At 68.5% G+C, this 21413-nt stretch overlaps 3 protein-coding genes across 5 annotated transcripts; 1 reads left to right on the forward strand and 2 right to left on the reverse strand.

Moving 5' to 3' along the window:
- Window positions 1-2121: 2121 nt before the first annotated feature.
- Window positions 2122-7576, forward strand: WBP1 (WW domain binding protein 1). Of its 2 annotated transcripts, none has more exons than XM_043545046.1 (4): window positions 2122-2235; window positions 4523-4631; window positions 5121-5282; window positions 5894-7576. In XM_043545046.1, exons 1-4 carry the CDS (start codon window positions 2161-2163, stop codon window positions 6571-6573), a joined length of 1026 nt encoding a protein of 341 aa, XP_043400981.1. In that variant the 5' UTR covers window positions 2122-2160; the 3' UTR covers window positions 6574-7576. The 2 variants fall into 2 exon arrangements, with proteins under 2 accessions (XP_043400981.1, XP_037754523.2); XM_037898595.2 differs by having other exon boundaries at window positions 2135-2235; window positions 4529-4631.
- Window positions 7577-8625: 1049 nt separating this feature from the next.
- MOGS (mannosyl-oligosaccharide glucosidase) lies at window positions 8626-11956 on the reverse strand. The gene is made up of 4 exons (XM_043545042.1): window positions 11745-11956; window positions 11453-11670; window positions 10791-10981; window positions 8626-10622 (listed from the first exon to the last, which is right to left on the reverse strand). The coding sequence occupies exons 1-4, from the start codon at window positions 11776-11778 to the stop codon at window positions 8885-8887; spliced, it is 2181 nt and encodes a 726-aa protein (XP_043400977.1). The 5' UTR covers window positions 11779-11956; the 3' UTR covers window positions 8626-8884.
- Window positions 11957-13539: 1583 nt separating this feature from the next.
- LOC114022511 (programmed cell death protein 4) lies at window positions 13540-20217 on the reverse strand. Of its 2 annotated transcripts, none has more exons than XM_037898525.2 (11): window positions 19998-20217; window positions 18625-18898; window positions 17900-17997; window positions 17510-17623; window positions 17109-17330; window positions 16621-16718; window positions 16360-16474; window positions 16145-16252; window positions 15822-15932; window positions 15399-15538; window positions 13540-15096 (listed from the first exon to the last, which is right to left on the reverse strand). In XM_037898525.2, exons 1-11 carry the CDS (start codon window positions 20043-20045, stop codon window positions 15045-15047), a joined length of 1380 nt encoding a protein of 459 aa, XP_037754453.1. In that variant the 5' UTR covers window positions 20046-20217; the 3' UTR covers window positions 13540-15044. The 2 variants fall into 2 exon arrangements, with proteins under 2 accessions (XP_037754453.1, XP_037754454.1); XM_037898526.2 differs by lacking the exon at window positions 19998-20217 and adding an exon at window positions 19321-19469.
- Between the last annotated feature and the right edge of the window lie 1196 nt (window positions 20218-21413).

The raw sequence follows: 21413 nt of genomic DNA on the forward strand, positions 1-21413 counted from the left end.
AAGTTATCATTTGACCTGGGTGTGTGGCTGATCCTTTGGGATTGGGGGAACTTTTTCTTTGATATGATGAAGTAACATTTTCAGAATTTATCATCATATATTTGATGTGTGTCTGGATGGAGGCCTGAGGCCGGGCACTTTAAGGGAACTGCGTTGTTTAGGACGTCTGACTACCCAGGGAGGTGATACAGAGCCTGTTTTGGGCTGGCTTGGAAAATCTAAATATTGAAATATCCACCAGCCTTTGGGGTTTGTCTGCCCCGTTCTGTTTGCAGTTCACCCTGATTGAGTGACCTCAGCTGGCTCCCACGGACAGCCTTTTTACATCCTGAGTTGGAGGGAACTCGGGGAGAGCCTCTGTAAGTGACACAAGGCAGTCTGAGACACTGAGTGCAGGGTCAAGGCCTGCTGGGCCCCACATCCCAGGGAAGGGGGTCAGAGGTCTAAGTTTGGGTGCCTGCCCGAAGGCCCCAGAAGGGGAAATAGGGACTAGACTGTAGCCAGATCCTGATAGTTTGGAAGTGGTGGGAGGTCTGTGAGTGACTCCACTTGCAGGAGCCTAGTGCCCGTACAGAGGGCACTGGGCCAAGTGCTAACACCAAGGGACATCCCCACCCTCTGCCCCAGACACTTGGCCCTGGCCAGCCTCTGCTCTGCCCTGTGCATGGAGCAGCCTGGGCAATCAGAAACATGCCCTGACTCCTTGTGCAGCAGCAGTGCCTGGGCACAGCGCCCCAGACCCCCGCCTGCCCTGGGCACAGGGACCGAGACCCCCGCCTGCCCCATTGCACAGCGCCCCAGACCTCCGCCTGCCCTGGGCACAGCGCCCCAGATCCCTGCCTGTCCCATTGCACAGCACCCCAAACCCCCGCCTGCCCCATTGCACAGCACCCCAAACCCCCGCCTGCCCTGGGCACAGGGACTGAGACCCCCGCCTGCCCTGGGCACAGGGACCGAGACCCCTGCCTGCCCCATTGCACAGCGCCCCAGACCCCCACCTGCCCTGGGCACAGCGCCCCAGACCCCCGCCTGCCCTGGGCACAGGGACCGAGACCCCCACCTTGTCTGGGGCACAGGGACCGAGACCCCTACCTGCCCTGGGCACAGCGCCCCAGACCCCTGCCTGTCCCATTGCACAGCACCCCAAACCCCCGCCTGCCCTGGGCACAGGGACCGAGACCCCTACTTGCCCTGGGCACAGCGCCCCAGACCCCCGCCTACCCCATTGCACAGCGCCCCAGACCCCCGCCTGCCCTGGGCACAGCGCCCCAGACCCCCGCCTGCCCCATTGCACAGCGCCCCAGACCCCCGCCTGCCCTGGGCACAGGGACCGAGACCCCCGCCTGCCCTGGGCACAGGGACCGAGACCCCCGCCTGCCCCATTGCACAGCGCCCCAGACCCCCACCTGCCCTGGGCACAGGGACCGAGACCCCCGCCTGTCCCATTGCACAGCGCCCCCAACACTGCACGCGCACCCACTCGGCCCCGCCCCCCGCACCGGACCCCTGCCCCGCCTGCCGGGAACCGCCAGCAGAGGGCGCACTGTAGCTATTAGTGCCCGAAAGGGTTGTCCGGTGGTTCTGTTGGCTGACTCCCTTGTCAGTCACGTTCCTAGTGGCCAGTGTGCGGTTTCCATTGGTCACAACTCCTGTCAGTAAAAATTTGGGGGTGGATCTCTCCTTCCATTGGGCAGGTGCCCGTTAAGTTCCATCTAGAGGGCGGGTGTCCATCTTCCATTGGTTGTCTTATGTGTCAGTCACTCCCGAGACCGAGATCAGCCCTGCGTTTGGCCAGATCTGCTGGCAGTCACGTTAGGAGAGGCGGGAATACGATCTCAATTGGCCAAGCTTCCTGTCAGTCATCTCCGGGGGCGGGTCTCGGTCTCTTTGTCTCCTGTTGTTGGGCGGGCGGCTGCAGGTGGGTTGCCGCTGATTGGCGGAGGCCGGGCGCGGGGAGCGGCGCCGATTGGCGGGTGGCCGCCGCGCGGGAGCGGATTGGCCGAGGGCGGCGCGCGGGCGGGGCGGCGCGATGGCGGCGGCTGAGGGGACGGGCCGGGCGGCCGGGATGGCGGCGGCGGCCCCGGGCCCGGGGCGGCGGCGGGCGGCGGGGGCCGGGGCGGCGGCGCAGGAGCGGGGCCGCGGGGGGCTGTAGGCGGCGCCATGGAGCGGCCCGGGGGCGGCGGCGGCTCCGAGGGGGCCTGGGCCGCGCTGCTGGGCCGGCAGCAGCAGCAGCAGGTACCGGGGGCTGGGCCCGGCGCTCCGGCCCCGGCCGGCTCCAGGGCCCTCCCCGCCCGGGCTTCCGCCGGCCCCGCCCCGCCCCGGCCCGGCCCCCGCCCAGCCTGCTCTGCCCCCCCCGGGCCGCCCCTCCCGCCGGGTCGCGACAGAAACACCCCCCCCCGGCCTCACCTCACCCCCCCCGCTCCTCCCGCCCGGGCCTCACCCCCCCCCGCCTGCTCTCTCACCCCCCCCCGGGCCTCACCCCCCCCCCGGGCCGGGCCAGAAACCCCCCCCCCGGCCTGATCTCCCCCCGGCCTCCCCCCCCCCCCCCCCCCCCCCCGACCTGATCTTCCCTCCCCCTCCGCCCCGCCCTTTGGGCTGTGACAGAAACCCCCCCCGGGCCTCACCCCTCCCCCGCCCCGCCCCCCCGGGCCGTGCCAGAAACACCCCCCCCGGCCTGATCTCCCCCAGGCCTCCGCCCCCCCCCCCGACCTGATCTTCCCTCCCCCTCCGCCCCGCCCTTTGGGCTGTGACAGAAACACCCCCCGGGCCTGACCCCCCCCCCGGCCTGATCTCCCCCCCCCCCCCCCCCAGCCTGCTCTGCTCTTCGCTCCCCCCGGGCCTCTTCCCCCCCCCCCCGGCCTGATCTCCTTTCCGCCCCCGGCCTGACCCCCTCCCCGGCCTGATCTCTTCCCCCCCCCCACGACCCCTCCCCCTCCCACAGCCTGACCCCCACAGCCTGATCTTTCGTCCCCCCCCCCACAGCCTGATCTCCCCATGGCCTGATCCCCCCCCGCCCTCCGGCCTGATCCTCCCCCCCAGCAGGGCCGGGGGCTCCCGTCCGCACCATGCGCCTACACAGGGACCCCAGCATGGCAGGGCCGTGTCTGGGTCTAGACACGGCTGGGACGTGAGCCGGGCCCGAGGCCAGGCTGACCCCGGTAGAGTGACGCTGCTGCTGGGGGCTGATGGCTCGTGTCCTGGCAAAGCCCCGGGGTAGCGCAGACCTGCCTTTGCCATGCCCCTGATGGGATCTGGGGACCTGGTTACGCCGTGCCAGTACTTCGGCCAGTAGACGTTCCCTGGCCTCCGGGGTTTGCCCTGTGTGGCTTTACCAGCAAGCCTTTCCCAGTGTAGACTGGACCGGAGCGAAATCAAAACCAGTTGTTCTTACAGCAAACGAAGAGCATCTGTGTAGGGACTTGTACCTTTTTCAGGGAACTGCACTGGCTTCACTTAGGGTTTGAAACCAGCTTAGGGATCTGGGCTGCCTCCTACAGTGGTACTCTGGTGTCTGCTTAGGTTCAGTTGATTTCTGACTGACTTAAGCCAAACCACAATAAGCCTGATTTAAACCAGAATAGACCATTCATACGGGACTGTGCACTGGCTGGACAAAATCAGTTTAAAATCTCACCTTTAATCCAAATGGTGCAGCTCTCTCAGGAGACTGGGCCTGTATTGGTTTCACATCACACCTAAAATTAAACTGGAGCAGGTCTGTGTGGACAAGGTCTCAGAGGCTTTGAAAAGGCTCAGGACTGCTCCGGATGAGGAGGAGACTCCTTACAGGAAAGGGAGGGAGATAGCCATGACCCCAGGTTAGAGAACGGGACAGCCCGCTGGGGCACCCTTAAGGGATGTTGATGATGCGACCTGAAGAGAGGCTCCGTAGGGGACCTTGGAGAGCCAAGTGCAGGTGAAGAGAGGGGCCCCCTGGGGAGAGTGCCTGGCTCCAGTCTTGTGTAGAGAGGAGGTGCTGCAGTGGGTGGGATCCCCTTAACCAGACAGGGACACTTCACCCTCAGTGGCAGCTGGTGCTGCAGCAGGTTAGTGCTGACCTGCCGCCCTGGGGTGGTATGCTGGCTCCATAGAGGAATGTATGTGTTCGGGGTGAGGGACTGGCGGGGTGGGGCACCTGCGTCAGCCTGACCCCTCTGTGCGCTTCGGGGGACTTAGCCTGGCCCTGCCCGTAGTTGCGTGAGAGGCTCCACCAGAGGCTCCGTGGACGCCCGGCCTGTGTCCTGGAGCGCTGCTGCAGGGCATCATGCAGCTAGGAGACCCTCAGCCATTGCAGCTGAGCAGGGAGATCAGCAGGGTCTGTCTGAGCCTGCTGCTGAGCTGTGGCTCGTTCAGCCTGCTGCCAACCAACCTGCAACGTAGGTGGCTCCTGGGCTCCCCTGCAGATGTCCCGGCAGGGCCTGGGCCCCTAATAGGGTGCCGGTACAGTGCCATGGGAGGGCGACACACACTGTGGGGAGGGGACTGGGGGGGTGGTTGTGGAGTGTAATGCCAGGTCCTCTCCCGGCAGGCCCGGGAATACTGCCCAGGGGTGAAGAACCAGCCCTATGTGTGTGAGACAGGCCACTGCTGCGGAGAGACTGGATGCTGCACCTACTACTACGAGCTGTGGTGTGAGTGGGGAGGAGATGGCGCGGCACTAGGCTGCTGAAGGGTTGGGGCCAGCACCTGCCTCTGGGGGATCCTTATTTATAGAATCGGAGAAGATCAGGGTTGGAAGGAACCTCAGGAGGACCGATCCCCAACTAAATCCTCCCAGATGGAAACTTCGATGGGAGTTACTCTCAGCCTCTCCTGGCAGAGAGCAGGGCTGGGGTGCTGGCTGTGGGGGGAGCTCCCAGCTGCTCCAGCCCTGGCCTGGCCCAGCAGGGAGTGCTGTGGGGAGCAGGACCGGGGCACTGATTGGTGGGGAGCTCCTGGCTGCTCCTGACCTGGCCCGGCCAAGCAAGGGGTGCTGTAGGGAGCAGAGCCGGGGCACTGATTGGGGGGAGCTCCTGGCTGCTCCAGTCCCAGCCTCTCCCAGCAGGAGGTGCTGGGGGCTGCTGTGGGCAGGAAGGTGGCTCCTGGAGGAGGGTTGTTCTCAAGTGTTCTCCTGTCTGTAGGGTTCTGGCTCCTTTGGACTATTCTCATCCTCTTCAGCTGCTGCTGCGCCTACCGGCACCGCCGCGCCAAACTGCGCCTGCAGCAGCAGCAGCGGCAGCGTGAGATCAACCTCATCGCCTACCACGGTGCCTGCAACTACCCCACCTCCATGATGGATCTCAGTGAGTGCCCACAGCCTCTGCTCTTCTCCCGCTGATTGCCGGGCTGGGGTGGGAGCTCAGCTCGGGCAGTCTGGCCATGTGTGCATGGCGCTGGCCATCCCCACCCAGGCAGGGCCATGCTTGCCCTGCTGGGGCTCTCAGATCCTGAGCTGGAAAGCCAGCCTAGGTCCTACCCCGCTGTTGCTGGAAAGTAGTGCATGGGACCAGATCTTCCACTAGGGGCTATAGGAACTGGGGCGGGGAGCACCCTGGTCTGAGGCTGCTTCCTCACCAGCTCAGGTGTGAAATCTCTGGCGTGGTGCTGGACCCCAAGGAGCGGCCAGCCCGGGGAGCACAGTGAGAGCAGTAGCTTGTGGGGTGAGGGTGGTGGGGAGGGCTGTGGCCTGGTGGGCAGATGCAATTGGGGGGGGGGGGCAGTTTCTGTGGGGCAGGTTGTCTGGGGCAGAGGGGGCAATGCCAGGAGCACACAACTGGGGGCTGACAGGAAGGGCAGCTCCAAGGCCTGGAGGTGAGCTGGGCTCACAGGGTGGGAAGCAGGCTGGGTTGCTGCGGGGAGGGCCGTGGTTGTGGCTGGCCCCCTTTGGGTTCTCAGGTGACTCTCTCCCCTCCAGGGATGCTGGCTTCCTTTAAGCTGCCCGCCTACGAGGAGGTGGCTCACCGTCCCAGCACCCCTCCGCCCCCCTACAGCACCATCCTGGCCCAGCTGGGCGGGCCGCATAGCCGCCTGGGCTCCAGTCCCCTGACCCTGTCTCCCAGCTCGGAGAACTTCACCAGCTGCTCGTGCGAGTCGAGCTGCCTCACCTCCCCCAGCAGCACGTCGCTGTCGGTGCAGATCACGGAGGAGACGGAGCGCAGCCAGGCCAGCACGCCCAGCGAGGAGGGCGGCAGCAGCAGCACGGGCACGGGCGCCAGCTGGGAGCTGCCCGAGGAGCCGGCCCCCTGCGAGGCCCCAGCCAAGCAGACCCTCTTCTCCTCCAGCGTGGATTTCTTCGAGGCTGACTACCACCGCTGCTCAGACATCGAGGAGGAGGAGGAGTGCGTGGGGGAGGAGGAGGGCGCGGCCCAGGGGGACAGCAGTGAGCACTTCCGGCACCGGCGCCTGACGGGCGATTCGGGTATTGAGGTGGGGCGCTGCCAGGAGGAGGAGGGCGGGGAGGACAGTGAGGAGGAGACGCACCTGCTCAGCAAGGTGGGGCCTGAGTCTCCCCAGCTCTCGGAGCGCAAGAGTCTCTGTGGGCTCCAAAGCGATGGGGGCAGTGAGGAGCCCGGCTCGCCTGCCCTGCCTGTCTGAGCCCTGAGCTGGGTGCTGACCCCGTGGCCAGGGCTGCCCCAGACAGCAGCTCCCCGCTTCCTGTCCTGTGACCCCAGCTCCCCTCCCCGTAACCTCCATGGTGCTGGAGCAGCCGTTCCCATCAGCCCCCACCTCTGTGCTCCTGGCCGAGGCGGCTGAGCTGCTGCTCTGGCCCCTGCGTGCTGGCTGTCTCTGTCCCTTGCCCTTACCCTGTTTGGTGGGCTGCCTGGGCATCCTGCCCTCGGATGTGGGGTGTGTAGACCTGCGTGGGGCTGAGAGGCTGTTCCTGTTCCTTGGGGCCCCTGGCCGCCTCATGCCAGGCAGCGAGGTGGAGCTGGGGCCAGGGCAGCTGCCTCTGGGCCCTTCCCTCTCCTGAGCCATTGTGACTGGGAGTGTTGGGGCTCCATGCTCACCAGCACCCTGGGTGGGCTTCCCCTCCCTGGCAGGCAGCCCCTGGCTCTGCAGTGTGGGGTCCCACCCGTCCCGCCCCCAGCTCTGCTTGGGCTGTGTGCTGGCTCTGGGACAATTTGCACCAGCACCACGTGGCTGACTGACCCCTCCCTGGGGTGTGGACTCTGTTGGCATGGAGCCCCTGGGGAGAGCGTGTTCCCCCAAACTGACTCTCTGTAGACGATGTGTGTCCCTCACTCTGCGTGCTGCTGTCATTTGTTGGGTACCATGTGTAACGCTGCCCTGCCAGGGCACATGCCCCTGGCCGGGTCCTTCCCCTCCCTGTAGAGTTCCCACTGGGACTGGATTTCTGTGGACTTGCACGAATCAGATTATTCCTGCCAGCACCCCCTCCCCCTCCCCAAGTGCTGCTCTTGGGGAGCCTGGGGCAGCTAGCAGGCCTTCCCCAGGGCAACCTGGTGCTTGAGGGGTGGGGGCAGGCAACTGACTGGCCTGGCTGGGGGCTGCCTGCCACACTCAGCTCTGCTCCCAGCCTGCGGGTCTGTGCTCTGGGGGACAGTAGTTCTCATTATTAAAGAGATGTGGAATTACAGCCTGTGAGAGTCTGCCAGGGGGAGGGGGGAGAGGCAAACCCTCATCCTGCTGCTTGGGCTCTAAGCTGTGTGTGTGGGGGGGGGTCTCCTGTCTGCCTGGGGGAGTGGGGCCAGGGCAGCCAGGGGGAGGGAGTCCAGCTACCACGGTGAAAGGGCCATTGCAGGGCGGCCAGTGCTACAGGACCAGCAGAGTCACGGCAGGGCTTGAAAACAAGGGGGGCACTTTCTCGTGGGGGTGGAAGGGACACAGCTGCCTTAGCTTGGGCCTGATGCTGCTTGCGTGTGTCCCCCTCACGTGCACACACTTTCCGGTGGTGGTGACAGGCTGAGGAGGAAAACCCTCCGCTGGCTCCCTGCCTGGAGGAGCTGAGGGCAGGGCCAGGGATGCTGCAGCAGACAGGCCGAGTGCCTGGAGGGCCCCCCCCACCTGCCAGGCTAGGAGGACTGTTCAAAGGTACAACCCCCGAGCCAAGGAGGGGAGTGAGGCAGGTGCTGCAGGGCTGTGGTACAGAACAGGCCCTGGGGCCCACCCTGGGGAGGGGAGTAGTGGTTACTTCTGGCTGGAGGGCTCACTGGGGGCTCTCAGCTGTGGGAAGGAGGCTGCTGGATTTCCCCCCCACAGGCCAGGCTGTCTGTCACCAGCGGTGGAGTAGCACCATGGGTCCTCAACATGCCCCAGGATTTTGATGGGGGCTCCCTGCTGCACAAGAGACACCCCCCCTTCTGGGCCTCTGCTCCTTGCAACCTCCCGGCAACACGGCCTGCCAGGCCCCAGTGTAGCCCTAGGTGCAGGAACAGTGGCAGCTGTAGCCCTAAACACAACAGGCCCCTTTCCCCCTTCTAGCCCCGCAAGCAGCCGTGGGTGACCTGCCCCCTCCCCTGAGTGCCCCATGGCTGGCTGTGTCCACCCCACCCCCAGCTGCTGATTCCCAGAGATGGCAGCAGCCAGAAGAAGGTAAAGCTACTCAGCTTTATTCTTTAAAAAAAAAAAAAAAAAAAAGACCCCTCACCCCTCCAGCTGGGGGTGGGCAGGAAGGTGCAGAGACCCCTCCAGCCGGGGGTGGGCAGGAAGGTGCAGAGACCCCTCACCCCTCCAGCCTTGAACATTCATATTAAAACACCTGAGAAAGACTAGCAGGGGCAAAGGCCAGGGCAGCGCGTGGTAACCCAGTAATGCAGCAAACCCAGCGCCCCACTCCCAGCCGGCAGCCCTGGGCACCCCCCCCCGCCGCATGCTAGTGCTCAGCCCAGAGGTGGCTGCCTTTGCCCTCCTGCTGGTAGCTGGAACCCCTCTCCCAGCCTGGCCCCTAGTACTCCTCGGCCATCATGAGCACCACCAGGGCAGACCAGCCCGTGAAGGGGTAGCAGCCCTGGCCCTTGCCCGTGCTGTCGCTGTACTGCTCCCACAGGTAGCCGCTCTCCCGGTACTGGCGGTACAGGTTGACGATGAGGTTGGCACGCAGCTCCTGGTAGAGCGCCGCTGCCCGCTGCTGGTGGGGCCCCTCCAGGCTGGCGTAATGGTGCAGCGCCCGCACCGCCAGGTAGTTCATGTTGATCCAGATGGGCCCCCTCCAGTAGGGGGGGTCGTGCTCCGTGTTGTGCTTCATGTAGAGGGGGCTGGTGCGGGCGAGCGAGCGGAGGCCGTAGGGGGTCCAGAGCTTCTGGTCGCTGCGCATGTCCCCCAGGATGCTGCCCAGGTGGGGCGAGTCGGGCCGCAGCAGCTGCAGCAGGAAGGGGAAGAGGCTGACGTAGCCCAGGGCCCCCACGAACTGCAACCGGGGGGGCTCGCGGACCACCCGCACCAGCCGCGGGGTCGGGCCCTGGTGGCGGGGCTGCCCAGGCCCCGGAGCCACCTTCTCGCGCTCCAGCCCCACAGCCTGGCTGTGGTTGCCGTAGTCGGCGAACAGGCCCAGCCGCGCGGCCCAGTGCTGCTGCTCCAGCAGGGCGTTATCCCTCAGGGCCTGCTCCATGCGCCGGTACTCGGCCGCCGGCTCGCCCAGCCGCTCGGCCACCTCGGCCATGACTGCCGAGGCCAGGGCCATCCAGCAGCGCAGGTCCAGGTGGCGCTCGGCCGGCGAGGGGTGCGAGGCGCGGGGGTAGTCGTCCAGCCCGGAGGTCAGCGTCCTGGGGTTGAGGAAGAGGTCGGTGTCCTGGTCCCGGCCCCGCCAGCGGAAGGTGTAGGGCAGCGGCCCTGCCTGCGTGGTGTTGAACCACTCGTACCACGTGCGCAGGCGGGGGAAGAGGCTCCGCAGGTAGGAGAGCTCGGCAGGGCCCTGGCCCGGCTCCCCCAGCAGCTGCTGCAGCGCCAGGAAGAGGGTGGGCGGGTTGGCGGCCTCGCTGTGCTGCAGGATGAACTCGGGGGGCACCTTGGCGCGTGCCTCGTCGTCCAGGATCTGCTCCCGCGGAATCCAGCCCTCCGCGTTCATCAGGTCCAGCCAGTGGGCGATGACCTCGCGGCTCAGGGCCGGGTCCCAGCGCGCCAGCAGCAGCTGGTGGAAGCCCTCGTCCCAGAGGAAGCCGCGGGGGAAGAAGGAGCGGGAGGGCACGGCGGTGAAGAGGGGGCCCTCGGGGTAGGGCAGCGGGTGCTGGCTGTGCACGGACTGCACGACGGAGCGCCCGTGGAAGTAGCCCATCCCCCCCAGCATGTTGCTGAGGGCAGCCTGGGCAAAGCGCCGCTGCTGGGGCGGGAAGCCCTTGCGGGCCAGGGAGAAGGTCTCCTCGAAGCGCTGCTCGAAGGCGGCCACGTGCCCAGCCAGCTCCTGGCTCAGCGCCGCCCCCACCAGCGAGCCGGGGCGCTCGGCAAAGCTGCCGGACTCGAAGGTCACCTCCACGCGGCAGGGCAGCGGCAGCGTCACCTGGTGCAGCAGCAGGTGGCTGTGGGGAGCCTGCTCCGGCTCCCCTGGCAGTGCCCGGGCCGTGTCCACGGCGAAGTAGCGGCGCTTGGCCTCGCCGGGCGCCGCGTAAACGAAGCGGTTGCTCAGGCTGCTCTTCACCACGTCTGTCAGGCGGTGCAGCCCGGGGCTCCAGGCCTCCAGGTGGTTATAGCTGCAGGAGAGGATGGGTCAGGGCCAGGGAGGGAGGCCGGGCTAGGGGAAGCCGGGAACGCGCCCCAGTCGGAGCCGGTGCCCCACTCCCCACAGCGCCCGCTCCTAGGAAAGCCTGGTCCCCAAGCAGCCCGGAGCGTCCCGCCCAGCTCTGAGCCCCCCGAGATACCTGGCATATCTGAGGGCTTCCCCAGTCTCTGTGGTGGGCTTGTGGAAGGTGATGTTGAAACGGCCGAGTTCCTCCGAGGTCCCGGTCACAGACACCAACCGCGTGTTCTCCAGGTGCGGCTGCAGCGTCCCCTGCCCGTCTGTGGCCACGTAGAAGAGCAGGGAGACGAGGGAGCTCTGGTCGCCCGCACTCTGCAGAGAGGGAGACGGACACTGGGCATCGCTCAGCCCCTGCAGACGCCAGGCCCCCCCTACGCAGCCACAGGGCTCCACGGGGGGCAGCCCCCCTGAGACCCCGGCAACCACGAGAAGCCACCCACAGTAGGAAACCCTCCACGCTCTCTGGGGACAGCGACCGGGGCAGGAGAGGAACCGCCACAAAACATAAGGGGCCCGGTGCGCCAATCAATCGGGAAAACACGGGGCTCAAAGCAGGGAGTCCCCACGGCCCGGGCCAGGCATCGCTCCGCTGGACCAGGGAAGGGGCCAGCACGAAGCACCCCGGGGTCCGGACTCCCAGCTCTGGGCGGACACGTGGCCGGATGGTGACAGTAGCGACTCGGGGGGAGGGGGAAGCCCAGGACTCCTGGGTTCCATTCCCAGCAGCTCCGCCACCGACTCGCTTGGGGACCCGGGCAAGGCCCTTCATTCCCGCGGCCCCACCTCCGGCCTGGCCGTGACCCGCCAGCTCCAGTCCCCGCCGTGCTCCCCGCCCGGCCGCTTGACGAACTCGGTGCGCAGCGTGAGGCCCCGGTCGCGGATCTCCTGCGCCCCGAAGCGCAGCCCGTCGTGCAGCAGCCAGCCGTAGCCGGGCAGCCCGTCGCTCTGCTCGCACGTGTGGCGCAGCCGGGCCTCCGCCGCCTGCCGCAGCCACATGAGGCCTAGGGGAGAGAGGGGGAGGCTGAGACCGGGCAGGGGCGCCGCGCCCCGCGGGGGAGCCCCGGCCCGGCCCTACCTGCCACGGGCGGCCGCGGGCTGCGGGGCCGCATGCCGAAGTAGACGTGCGGGCGGTAGGAGCCCCAGAAGCGCTCGGGCGCGGCGCGGGGGCCGCTGCTGCCGGCGGGCAGGACGCGCGGCGCCGGGTGCGGGGTGACCACGCGGCGGCCCAGCCGCCAGCGCCCGTAGAGCCCGTAGGCCAGGCCGGCGGCGCCCAGCGCCAGCCCCAGCAGCGCCAGCAGCGCGCAGGCCCGGGCCGGCCCCGCCGCGGCCCCGCGCTCCCGCCGCGCCGCCTGCGGGCCCCGCCCGCCCCTCTCCGGGCCGCGCCCGGCCGCCGCGCCGCGCCGCCTGCGCTCCCGGGCCATGCCCCCGCCGCGCCGCGCCAGCCGCCGACCGAGCGGCGCCGCCAGCCCCGCCCCGAGTGCCTCCGCCCGGCCCGCCTGGCCCCGCCCCCGCCAAGCCCCGCCCCGGCCGCCTGGCCCCGCCCCGCCCCCGAGTGCCTCCGCCCGGCCCCGCCCCCGCCAAGCCCCGGCCGCTCTCCCGGCCCCGCCCCCGAGTGCCTCCGCCTGGCCCCGCCCCGAGTGCCTCCGCCCGGCCCCGCCCCCGAGCCCGCCAAGCCCCGCCCCGCCCGCTCTCCCGGCCCGGCCCCGCCCCCTCCCGCCACGCTGCCGGGCCCCGTCCCCAAGGCCGCCGAACCAGATTCCCCGGGCCCCGCCCCCGAGCCTGTCAGCTCCCGCCACGCCAGGCCGCCGGGCCCCGCCCCCGCCAAGCCCCGCCCCGCCCGCTCTCTCGGCCCCGCCCCCGAGTGCCTCCGCCCGGCCCCGCCCCCGAGCCCGCCAAGCCCCGCCCCGCCCGCTCTCCCGGCCCCGCTCCGAGTGCCTCCGCCCCGCCCCGCCCCGAGTGCCTCCGCCCGGCCCCGCCCCCGCCAAGCCCCGCCCCGGCCGCTCTCCCGGCCCGGCCCCACCCCCTCCCGCCACGCTGCCGGGCCCCGCCCCCAAGGCCGCCGAACCAGATTCCCCGGGCCCCGCCCCCGAGCCTGTCAGCTCCCGCCACGCCAGGCCGCCGGGCCCCGCCCCCGCGATGACGCCCCCAGCGACGCTCGCTGATGCACTCGCTCACGCGGCACTTGAACGTCACCGACCTCAGGGGGCGCGGCTGGAAGGGCTGAAGGCCTCGTCACCGCATCTCCCGGCATGCCCCGCGCGGGGCCCGCAGAGACACGACAGCTCCCAGTGCGCAGCGGCCACCGTAGCCCAAATAGCACGTGGCGGGGAGCCCCGCCGCGCTGCATGCCAGGGGCTGTAGTCCATGCCCGCTCCCCAGGGCAGAGGGCACAGCCAGGCCGCCCCCGGACGGGGCCAGGTGCAGCTCGGTTCCCCGCCGGGCCAGCGAGAGGCCGAGCCCTTCGCCCAGACCAGGGCCAACCCGGGCTCAGGCCGGGGGGGGGAGGGAGGGGGGGGGGCTGGCTCGGGGGGGGGGGAGGGAGGGGGGCCAAGGCCGGGGCTGGGAGGGGGCCAGCCCGGGGGGCTCTCGGGGGCTCGGGCCGGGGGAGCACCAGGGTCCCTCTCAGCTCCTGCTGGAGCACAGGGTGCCCTGGCCTTGACCCAGGCCCTGGGCTCTGTTGCCTGCAGCTCTCAGGTGTCAAACCTCATGCCCAGAGCCTCTGCAAAAGCTGGGACACGCTCGCTGAGCCCCGGCCCTTGGGGCTGCCCCACTGGCTGCGGGCCATCAAGCTCCCCCCTCCATACATTAGGGTCAAGCCCCTCCCCCCCATAACACCCAGAGTGGAGGACAAACCCAGTCTGGACCAGCAGTTCCTTTGGACACATCTTTATTCTGTTTATGCCTCAGCGCTGCCCCTTTCCCCTGCTCAAGCCAGGGAGGGCCATCCACTGCTGGGGCACCTCAGCACCCAGCTGCTGACGCCCTGCTGTGCCCCAGCCCAACAGCGGGGCCTACCAGGGGACCACAGCCTCCTCAGGGTGCTGGAAGGCAGAGCTGGAGTGGCCCCACAGGTCCCACCTTGCTCAAGCGCTGGGGTTTAAGGCCCCTGCCCTGGGAGATGAGGCCAAGCCCATCACCTCCCTGAGATACCCCCAGCCACCCTAGTCCTACAGGCTCCCCAGCTCCACACCGTTCAAATACCTGCCCTTTGTCAACTGGGCTCCCTTAGGCCAGGCAGAAACCCCCCACTCCAGCTCTCACGCCCGGTGCTCCCGCATGCAGCCCCTACCCGTGGTTGGTGCACTGTGATGAGTCACTGTAGGGTAGTAAAGTAAGTACAGGGCAGTGGATTGTGGGTAATGCCCAGCTGATTACCTTAGGGGCAGAGCTGAGGCTGGCCTCTGGGGCAGTCCTTATGTGGATCTCTGCTTAGAAGAGGAGCAGAGCTGAGATGTGGGGAGGACGGTGTGGCCCCCTTACCTGTGTCACTGCCCATGAGGCAAGCTGATTGGTGTGACCCAGAATCCTTTGCTCTGGAGATTGTTCCTGGCCCTTGGCATAAGGTGCAAGGAAGCAGCTTGTCCTGTATGGCTGGGTGCCCAGCACAAGGCAGAGGCCTGGGCATGTCTCTGGCAAGCCCCCAACTCCGTCCCCCGGGGCAGAGTAAGGACACGCTGCCTCCCCCTAAGACAGGCTGGTCTTACCCAGCCCATTCTGCAGGCCAAGCTCTGGGCTCCCTGCCATGCCCTGGTGTGGAAAGGGGGGGCACCAGGGAGCACGCTGCAGCTGGAGTTACATCCAGGCCTGCGTCACCAGGGCCCCCCAGCTGGACTGACACACTGGGTGACCTCAGTGGCTCCATTGTGGGGAAGGAAGGAATCCCAAAGCCCCCAGGGTAGAGTAAGCACCAGGCCCTTTCCTGAACTAGCCAGCATAGGAGGCTGGTGAGGGGGGTGCCCACTGCTAACCCCACTGCATGGAGCCAAGGGGAGCCAAGCTTGGGGGGGGCACAGACACAGCATGGTTGTTAAGACACGCAGCCCCACTAGGCGAGGGAGGGGCATCTCGCAGCTGGGGCTGCAGGGAAGTGGAGGGGGCGAGAGTCCTGCAGGTGTGCCTAGCCCCGCATTCCACCTCCAGCATTGTCCCAGCTGGGAGATCAGCCCACCAGACCCTCCCTGCTCCTGGACCCCACCTTACTTCCCTCCCTCCCCCCCCAAGATCCATCACAGCCTCTGCACCGCCCCCCCTGGGAGCTGGCGCTGGGTGGTTCCCTGGTGCCGTTCCCAGCTGGAGACAGACAAGGATGAGCTCCAGGGCTGGGGGATATCAATCACCTCCAGGGGACTGGGGCTGGGGGGGACGAGACGGCCCGTTACTGCTTGATCTGCCCCCCGTCACCCTCGCTCACAAATCGCTTCCGGCCCCTTGGAGAGAGGAAAGACATGAACGTCAGTGAGCCAGGCCCCAGACAGCCCAGCCCTGGGCTTTCCCCACACACAGCTCTGCCAATACCCCTCAATCCCAACCTGCAGCCCCTGCTACCCCAGCCCTGGGCTCCCCCCCCCCCCGCCCCACAGCTCTGTTAGCTGCGGGTCAGGAGTGAGGGGCGCTATCCCAGCACTGGGCTTCCCCCCACCTCCAACCCACAGGTTCCTTCTATCCCAGCCCTGGGCTCCCCTATAGTTCTACCAGTGCTCCTCAATCCTGACCCCCATGCTGCAGGTACCTAGCCGGGCAGGTGTCTCTCAGCTGCTTGGTGATGACTCCCTCCTCGAAGCAGAGATCCACCAGCCGCTCCAGGATACGGTGAGCGAGGGGCACATCCAGGCTGATGTCTCCAAGCTCGTCATAGACTCGCTGAAAGCCCTGGGGATCAGGCGAACTGGGATCAGAGCCAGAGATGCTGGGGCAGAGCAGGGCGGGGCCACGATGCCCCGTGGAGACCTCGCTCCCTGGTCTAGGAGCGGCAGCCTGTGCTGTCGTCAATCCTAGAGGCTGAATCTGCCCCCACAAGGGTCCCCGGCCCAGGCCCTCCTCACCCTCTGCTGCGGCTGGCCAGTCTGCCCAGACTTCACGGCTGGCTCCCTTCCCTATGCATGGCACCAGCCCAGCTCCTTGCCCCGGCTCCTGTCCCAGCTCTGGCACTCACCCGGTTCATCTGGTCCAGGGTCACCAGGCCGGTCTCCCACAGCACCTTGAGCAGTTTTACCATCATGACGACGGGAGTCTCGCCTGTGGACTCCAGCACCATCACGACAGCCTGCGGGGGTGGGGGAGGGGGCGTCAGCACCAGGTACTGCCGGCATCAGGGACACCCGCCAGGATCCAGGTAGCGAGCGCAGCTCCCACGGCCAGGCCGCAGCAGCCACCACGGGCGCCACAGGGACTGCCCCCGTCAGAGCTGGCGATCACAGCACAGCCCCCAGCAGACACCTCAGGGACAGGCCCCCCCCAGCCAGGCCTGCACCCTACCTCATAGACCAGCTCGTGATGGAAGTGAGGGACCTCCAGCTCCCGCAGGCAGTGCTCTGCCTCTGACACCTCCCCAGACAGCAGGTACTCGTGCAGCAGCAGGCTCATCTGCAGGGAGAGGCACCGAGGGCTCAGCACAGGGACGGGCAGGTGCCAGCCCAGGCCCCGTGCAGCCCTGGGGCCAAGCCAGCCGGTGAGGGGAGCAAGGTGCTCACCTCTCTGATGAGATGCTTCACGGGCCTCTGGCCGCCCCCCACTCCCCACACGTTGTCCAATCGGTTCACGTCCCGCTTGATCCGGAGCAGAACGGCGGCACGGTCCAGGGCAGCCCTGCAAGGAGGAGACAGGTGAGGGGCAGGGGGCTCTCCCCGGAGATGCTACCAGCTGCCGGCTGGAGGCAGAGCAGACCAGGCTGGTGCCAGGGCAGGGGCGCTCTGACCAAGGGTGGGGGGGGTGGGGGGGAAGGGGACCCTTACCGGGCATGCTCGCAGTCCACGCGCCCCTTGTAGCGGTCCAGGAAGTCCAGGGGCAGCGCGTGGTCAGCCACGGCCCGGGCAATGAACTGGCCCAGCATCTGCAGAGGCGAGTGTGGGGTCAGATGCCACCCAGGGACCTGACACAGCACCTCCTCTGCCTGGCAAGGCCAGGCCCTAGAGCCCCCACCCAACCCCAGCGCCCCCTCAGCTTGCTGGGGGTCAGTCCCTGCCAGCTCCTGACCACCATGGCATTCCCAGCCCCACCCGCAACTAGCTCCCACCCCTTCCCATGCCCCCCCGCCTCCCAAGGGCATTCCCAGTCCCGCCCCCACCCTAGCCAGCTCCCACCCTGGGCATTCCCAACCCCTGCAGCCAGCTCCTGCCCCCCCTTGCCATTCCTGCCCCCCCAGAGCATTCCTGTCCCTGTCCCCCAGCCAACTCCCCGCCATGTCTCCCCCGGGGCATTCCCTTCCCTGTCCCGCCCCCACCTGTGGAGCCTCAGGAGTGTCCAGGATGAGGTCAGGCAGGTCCTTGAGCATCTTGTCAAAGGCCCTGGCGATATCCTCCGAGGTCATGACCTTGCCCACGAGGTCAGAGAGCAGACGGGAGGTCAGCTCCCGGTGGCTGGCCTTGCCCTCCAGCGCCAGTGCCACGGCCAGCGAGGGGACGGCGTGCTTCCTGGTGCCCAGGTTCAGCTCCTTCAGCAGTTCCTGCACCCAGCACAGCGCATCAGCCAGCCCCCCTCCAGCCTCCTTCCTCAGCTGCTTCCAGCGCCCTCCCCTGGCATTGCAGGGGCCCCCGGGCCTAGCCAGACGGAGGTGGCCCCTGAAACCCTCCCAGCCCAAAAGCCTGTGGGGGGAGGGGGGGCAGAGGGACTCCCTAGACTCACCATCACCTCGAGGGTGTCCCCATGCTCAAAGTACTCCAGCACCATGGGGTGCACGTTCTTCTCCAGCTCCCCCTCCTCCAGCTCCGGTGTCACCGTGGCATAGACCGTGTCGCCCTGCAAAGAGGGGCAGAGGGGCTCATGGCCAGCGGCACCCACACTTGGACAGGCCCCACCCACACAAGCACCAGTCTATGAGGCATGGAGAGGGGGCAGAGAGAGTGGCTGGCATGACTGAGTGGGGGCAGGTACACAGGCCAGGGGCAGCAGTGCCCGGGTGGATGGGTGCAGGGGTTCTACTTTCTACAGCCTGAGTTCTGTGACCCTGGGCTCCAGGGGGAGGGAGGAAGAGGCCCAGGACTCTGCCACACTGCACTGCCCTTAAGAACGTACCTGAGATGACTCGTCGTAGTTGGGGTCCCGAGCGTCAGGCTCCTGGTACCCGTACACCAGGCCAGGTGCACCCCACACACCCTTGCCCCCAGCACCACCTGCAGAAGACACACTGGTTCAGCCACCCCCATGGGCCACAGCATCCCAGCCAGGCACCAGCTCAGCTCTGCCCACGAGAGAAAAGGGACCAGGGGGCTCTGGGCAAGGGTAGTGCACTGCTCAGCGCCCCCAGCCCCGGGAAAAGCTCAGCATCAGAGCAGCAGTGGTTCACCACAGGCTCCCAGCCCGAGCATGACTGTGTCACAAGTGTAGTGAGTTCAGTGGGGCCCAGCAAACCCACAGCATGTGGCAGGAGTGGCTCCCACCCAGCAAAGGAAGAGCAGGGGCCTGCATGGGGATTGAGAGAGGTAAAAGGGAGGATCCCTGTGTCTTTGGGGCAGTGGGAGGGAGCAGGGGCTGCACTGTGGGGTGAGGGGGAGCTGCACTGTGGCGATGCCCTATGGCAGCAGCAGCAGGAAGGACTGCAGGGTGTGTGCACTATGTGAAAGCCAGGGGGGCCACAGGCTACACCATGGGGCAGGCTTGTGCCCCAAGGCAGCAGGAGGGGCCAGGGGGATGCAGGGCGGGGCAGCAGGGGGGATCAGGGAGCCTGCACTGTGAGGCAGGGGTGTGCCCCATGGCAGCAGTAGGAGCCGGGGGGGCTGTACCGGGCAGCTGTATCTCACCTTTCTTGGGGAGCCCGCGGCCCTTGCCCATGCGCGACTTCCTGTCGTTGGTCTTGCCCTTGGGGCTGCTGGGGTCAGGGCTGGGCTCCCCCCCCTCGGGTGCCGGCTCCCGGGTGGAGTCCCGGGATGAGGTGCGCCGCAGGCGCCGCTTGGCCTTGGCCTTGAGCCGAGCTTCGTGCAGGGCCTTCTCCTGCGGGGTCCAGGGGCGGGACCCGTCGCCATCCATCAGCTCTTCCTCCAGAGCCTCGTCCTCTGAGCCTGCCTGGCACGGGGCCTGCAGGGGCATGGAGGGCTCAGAGACGCCCCATGGACTCCTGCTGCACCCGAGCAGCCCCACGGCCGCTCCCCACAGAGCCCCGGTGGGAGAGGCGGAGGAGCTAGGAGCTGCCCCACAGAGCGCTTCCTTTCCGTTCATATTCACCCCCCCCCCACTCCAGTCCCGGCCTCGCCCAGGGGGGCGCTCTAGCGAGCCGCTGGCTGGGGCGGGGTGGCTGTGAATTCACACAGCTCCAGACAACCTCCCGCCCCAGGGGGAAGTGAAAGAGCCACGGCCCAACCCGCAAACGTCATCCCAAGCAGGGGGGCAGCCTGGTGCCCTGGCCTGCAGGCTGGAGGGTACTTGAGGGGCTGCCCTATTCCCCCTTCCCCACAGCGGTGTCCAGACAGCTCCGGGACAAGTCTCTTCCCCACGCTCACTCTGGGGCGTAGCACCCTCCTGCTGCACCCCCAGGCAGGGGGCAGAGTCCCTCAGGCAGGCCCCGCTCCTGGCATCTCAGGCCCCGCAGACCCCAGAGCCTGGGGGCCTGTGAACGGCTGAGCTCGCCGCTGGGAGAGAAAAGGGAGAATCGGGCCAGAGCCAGACAGGACTGGGCAACCCCGCCCCCCACAATGCCCCCGCTACCCGGGCTCCCCGCAGCCCCCGGGGCCCCCGCAGCCCCGCCAGCGCCCCTCGCCCCCGACCCGCAGCCCCCGGGCCCCCGCTGCCCGGGCCCCCCGCTGCCCCCGGGCTCCCCGCTGCCCCGCCAGCGCCCCCGACCCGCAGCCCCCGGGCTCCCCGCAGCCCCCGGGCTCCCCGCAGCCCCGCCAGCGCCCCTCGCCCCCGCCGCCCCGGCAGCTCGCGCCCCTCGCGCTCAGCCCCGCCCCCGCCGCGCATGGGGACGGCGCAGGAGAGGCCCGGGAGGCGGTGGGGGCGGGGAACGGAGCCACTGGCGGAGGGCGGGGGAGGGGCGGGGGACCGGCGCGGCCAGAAAGGACTGGCGCGGGGCGGGGCCTGGGGGGGCTCGCGCGGCGGGGGAGGGGGGGGCCAGGGGGGTGGGGCGGCTGGGCCTGGGGGGGACCGGGGCGCGGGGGGAGGGGCGGGGCCCGGTACTTGCCAGGGCGGGGCTGCCCGAGCCGCGGGCGGGGCTGACCGAGCCCGACATGGCCGCAGGCGGCAGCTGCGAGCCGGGCGCGACCCCGACCCCGACGCTGCGCTGGGCCCCGCTGCTTCGCGCGCCCGCCCGCCCCTTGCGGAAGTGACGCACACGGGGGCGGGACTCCAGCCGGCTCCCACCAGCCTCGCAGCCGCAGCGCGCGAGCGGCCCCGAGCCCAGGCTGGCCCCGCCCCGAGCCCAGGCTGGCCCCGCCCCCCAATGCCCCACCCCGCCAGCAGGGGCCGGGGCGGGGAGCGGACTGAACCATGGCTCTGGGAGGGGGGGCACGGAGCGGACTGACCCATGGCTCTGAGGAGGGGGGGGCACGGAACGGACTGACCCAAGGCTCTGGGGAGGGGAGCGGGTCAGGGAGCGGACTGAGCCATGGCTGGGACGGGGAGGAAGCAGGGCAGGGAGCGGACTGACCCATGGCTCTGAGGGGGGGGGCACGGAACGGACTGACCCATGGCTCGGGAGGGGGGCAGGGAGCAGACTGACCCAAGGCTCTGGGGAGGGGAGCGGGTCAGGGAGTGGACTGACCCATGGCTCTGGGGGGGGGGGCACGGAACGGACTGACCCATGGCTCTGGGAATGGACTGACCCTTGGCAATGGGGAGGGGAGCGGGGCAGGGAGCAGACTGACCCATGGCTCTGAGGGGGGGGGGCACGGAACGGACTGACCCATGGCTCGGGAGGGGGGCAGGGAGCAGACTGACCCAAGGCTCTGGGGAGGGGAGCGGGTCAGGGCGTGGACTGACCCATGGCTCTGGGGAGGGGAGCGGGTCAGGGAGCGGACTGACCCATGGCTCTGGGGAGGGGAGCGGGTCAGGGAGCGGACTGAGCCATGGCTGGGACGGGGAGGAAGCAGGGCAGGGAGCAGACTGACCCATGGCTCTGAGGGGGGGGGGGCACGGAACGGACTGACCCATGGCTCGGGAGGGGGGCAGGGAGCAGACTGACCCAAGGCTCTGGGGAGGGGAGCGGGTCAGGGAGCGGACTGACCCAAGGCTCTGGGGAGGGGAGCGGGTCAGGGAGCGGACTGACCCATGGCTCTGGGGAGGGGAGCGGGTCAGGGAGCGGACTGAGCCATGGCTGGGACGGGGAGGAAGCAGGGCAGGGAGCAGACTGACCCATGGCTCTGAGGGGGGGGGCACGGAACGGACTGACCCATGGCTCGGGAGGGGGGCAGGGAGCAGACTGACCCAAGGCTCTGGGGAGGGGAGCGGGTCAGGGAGTGGACTGACCCATGGCTCTGGGGAGGGGAGCGGGTCAGGGAGCGGACTGAGCCATGGCTGGGACGGGGAGGAAGCAGGGCAGGGAGCAGGCTGACCCATGGCTCTGAGGGGGGGGGGCACGGAACGGACTGACCCATGGCTC

This window comes from Chelonia mydas, chromosome 4 (genome assembly GCF_015237465.2).
Source record: "Chelonia mydas isolate rCheMyd1 chromosome 4, rCheMyd1.pri.v2, whole genome shotgun sequence".
Lineage (NCBI taxonomy): Eukaryota > Metazoa > Chordata > Testudines > Cheloniidae > Chelonia > Chelonia mydas.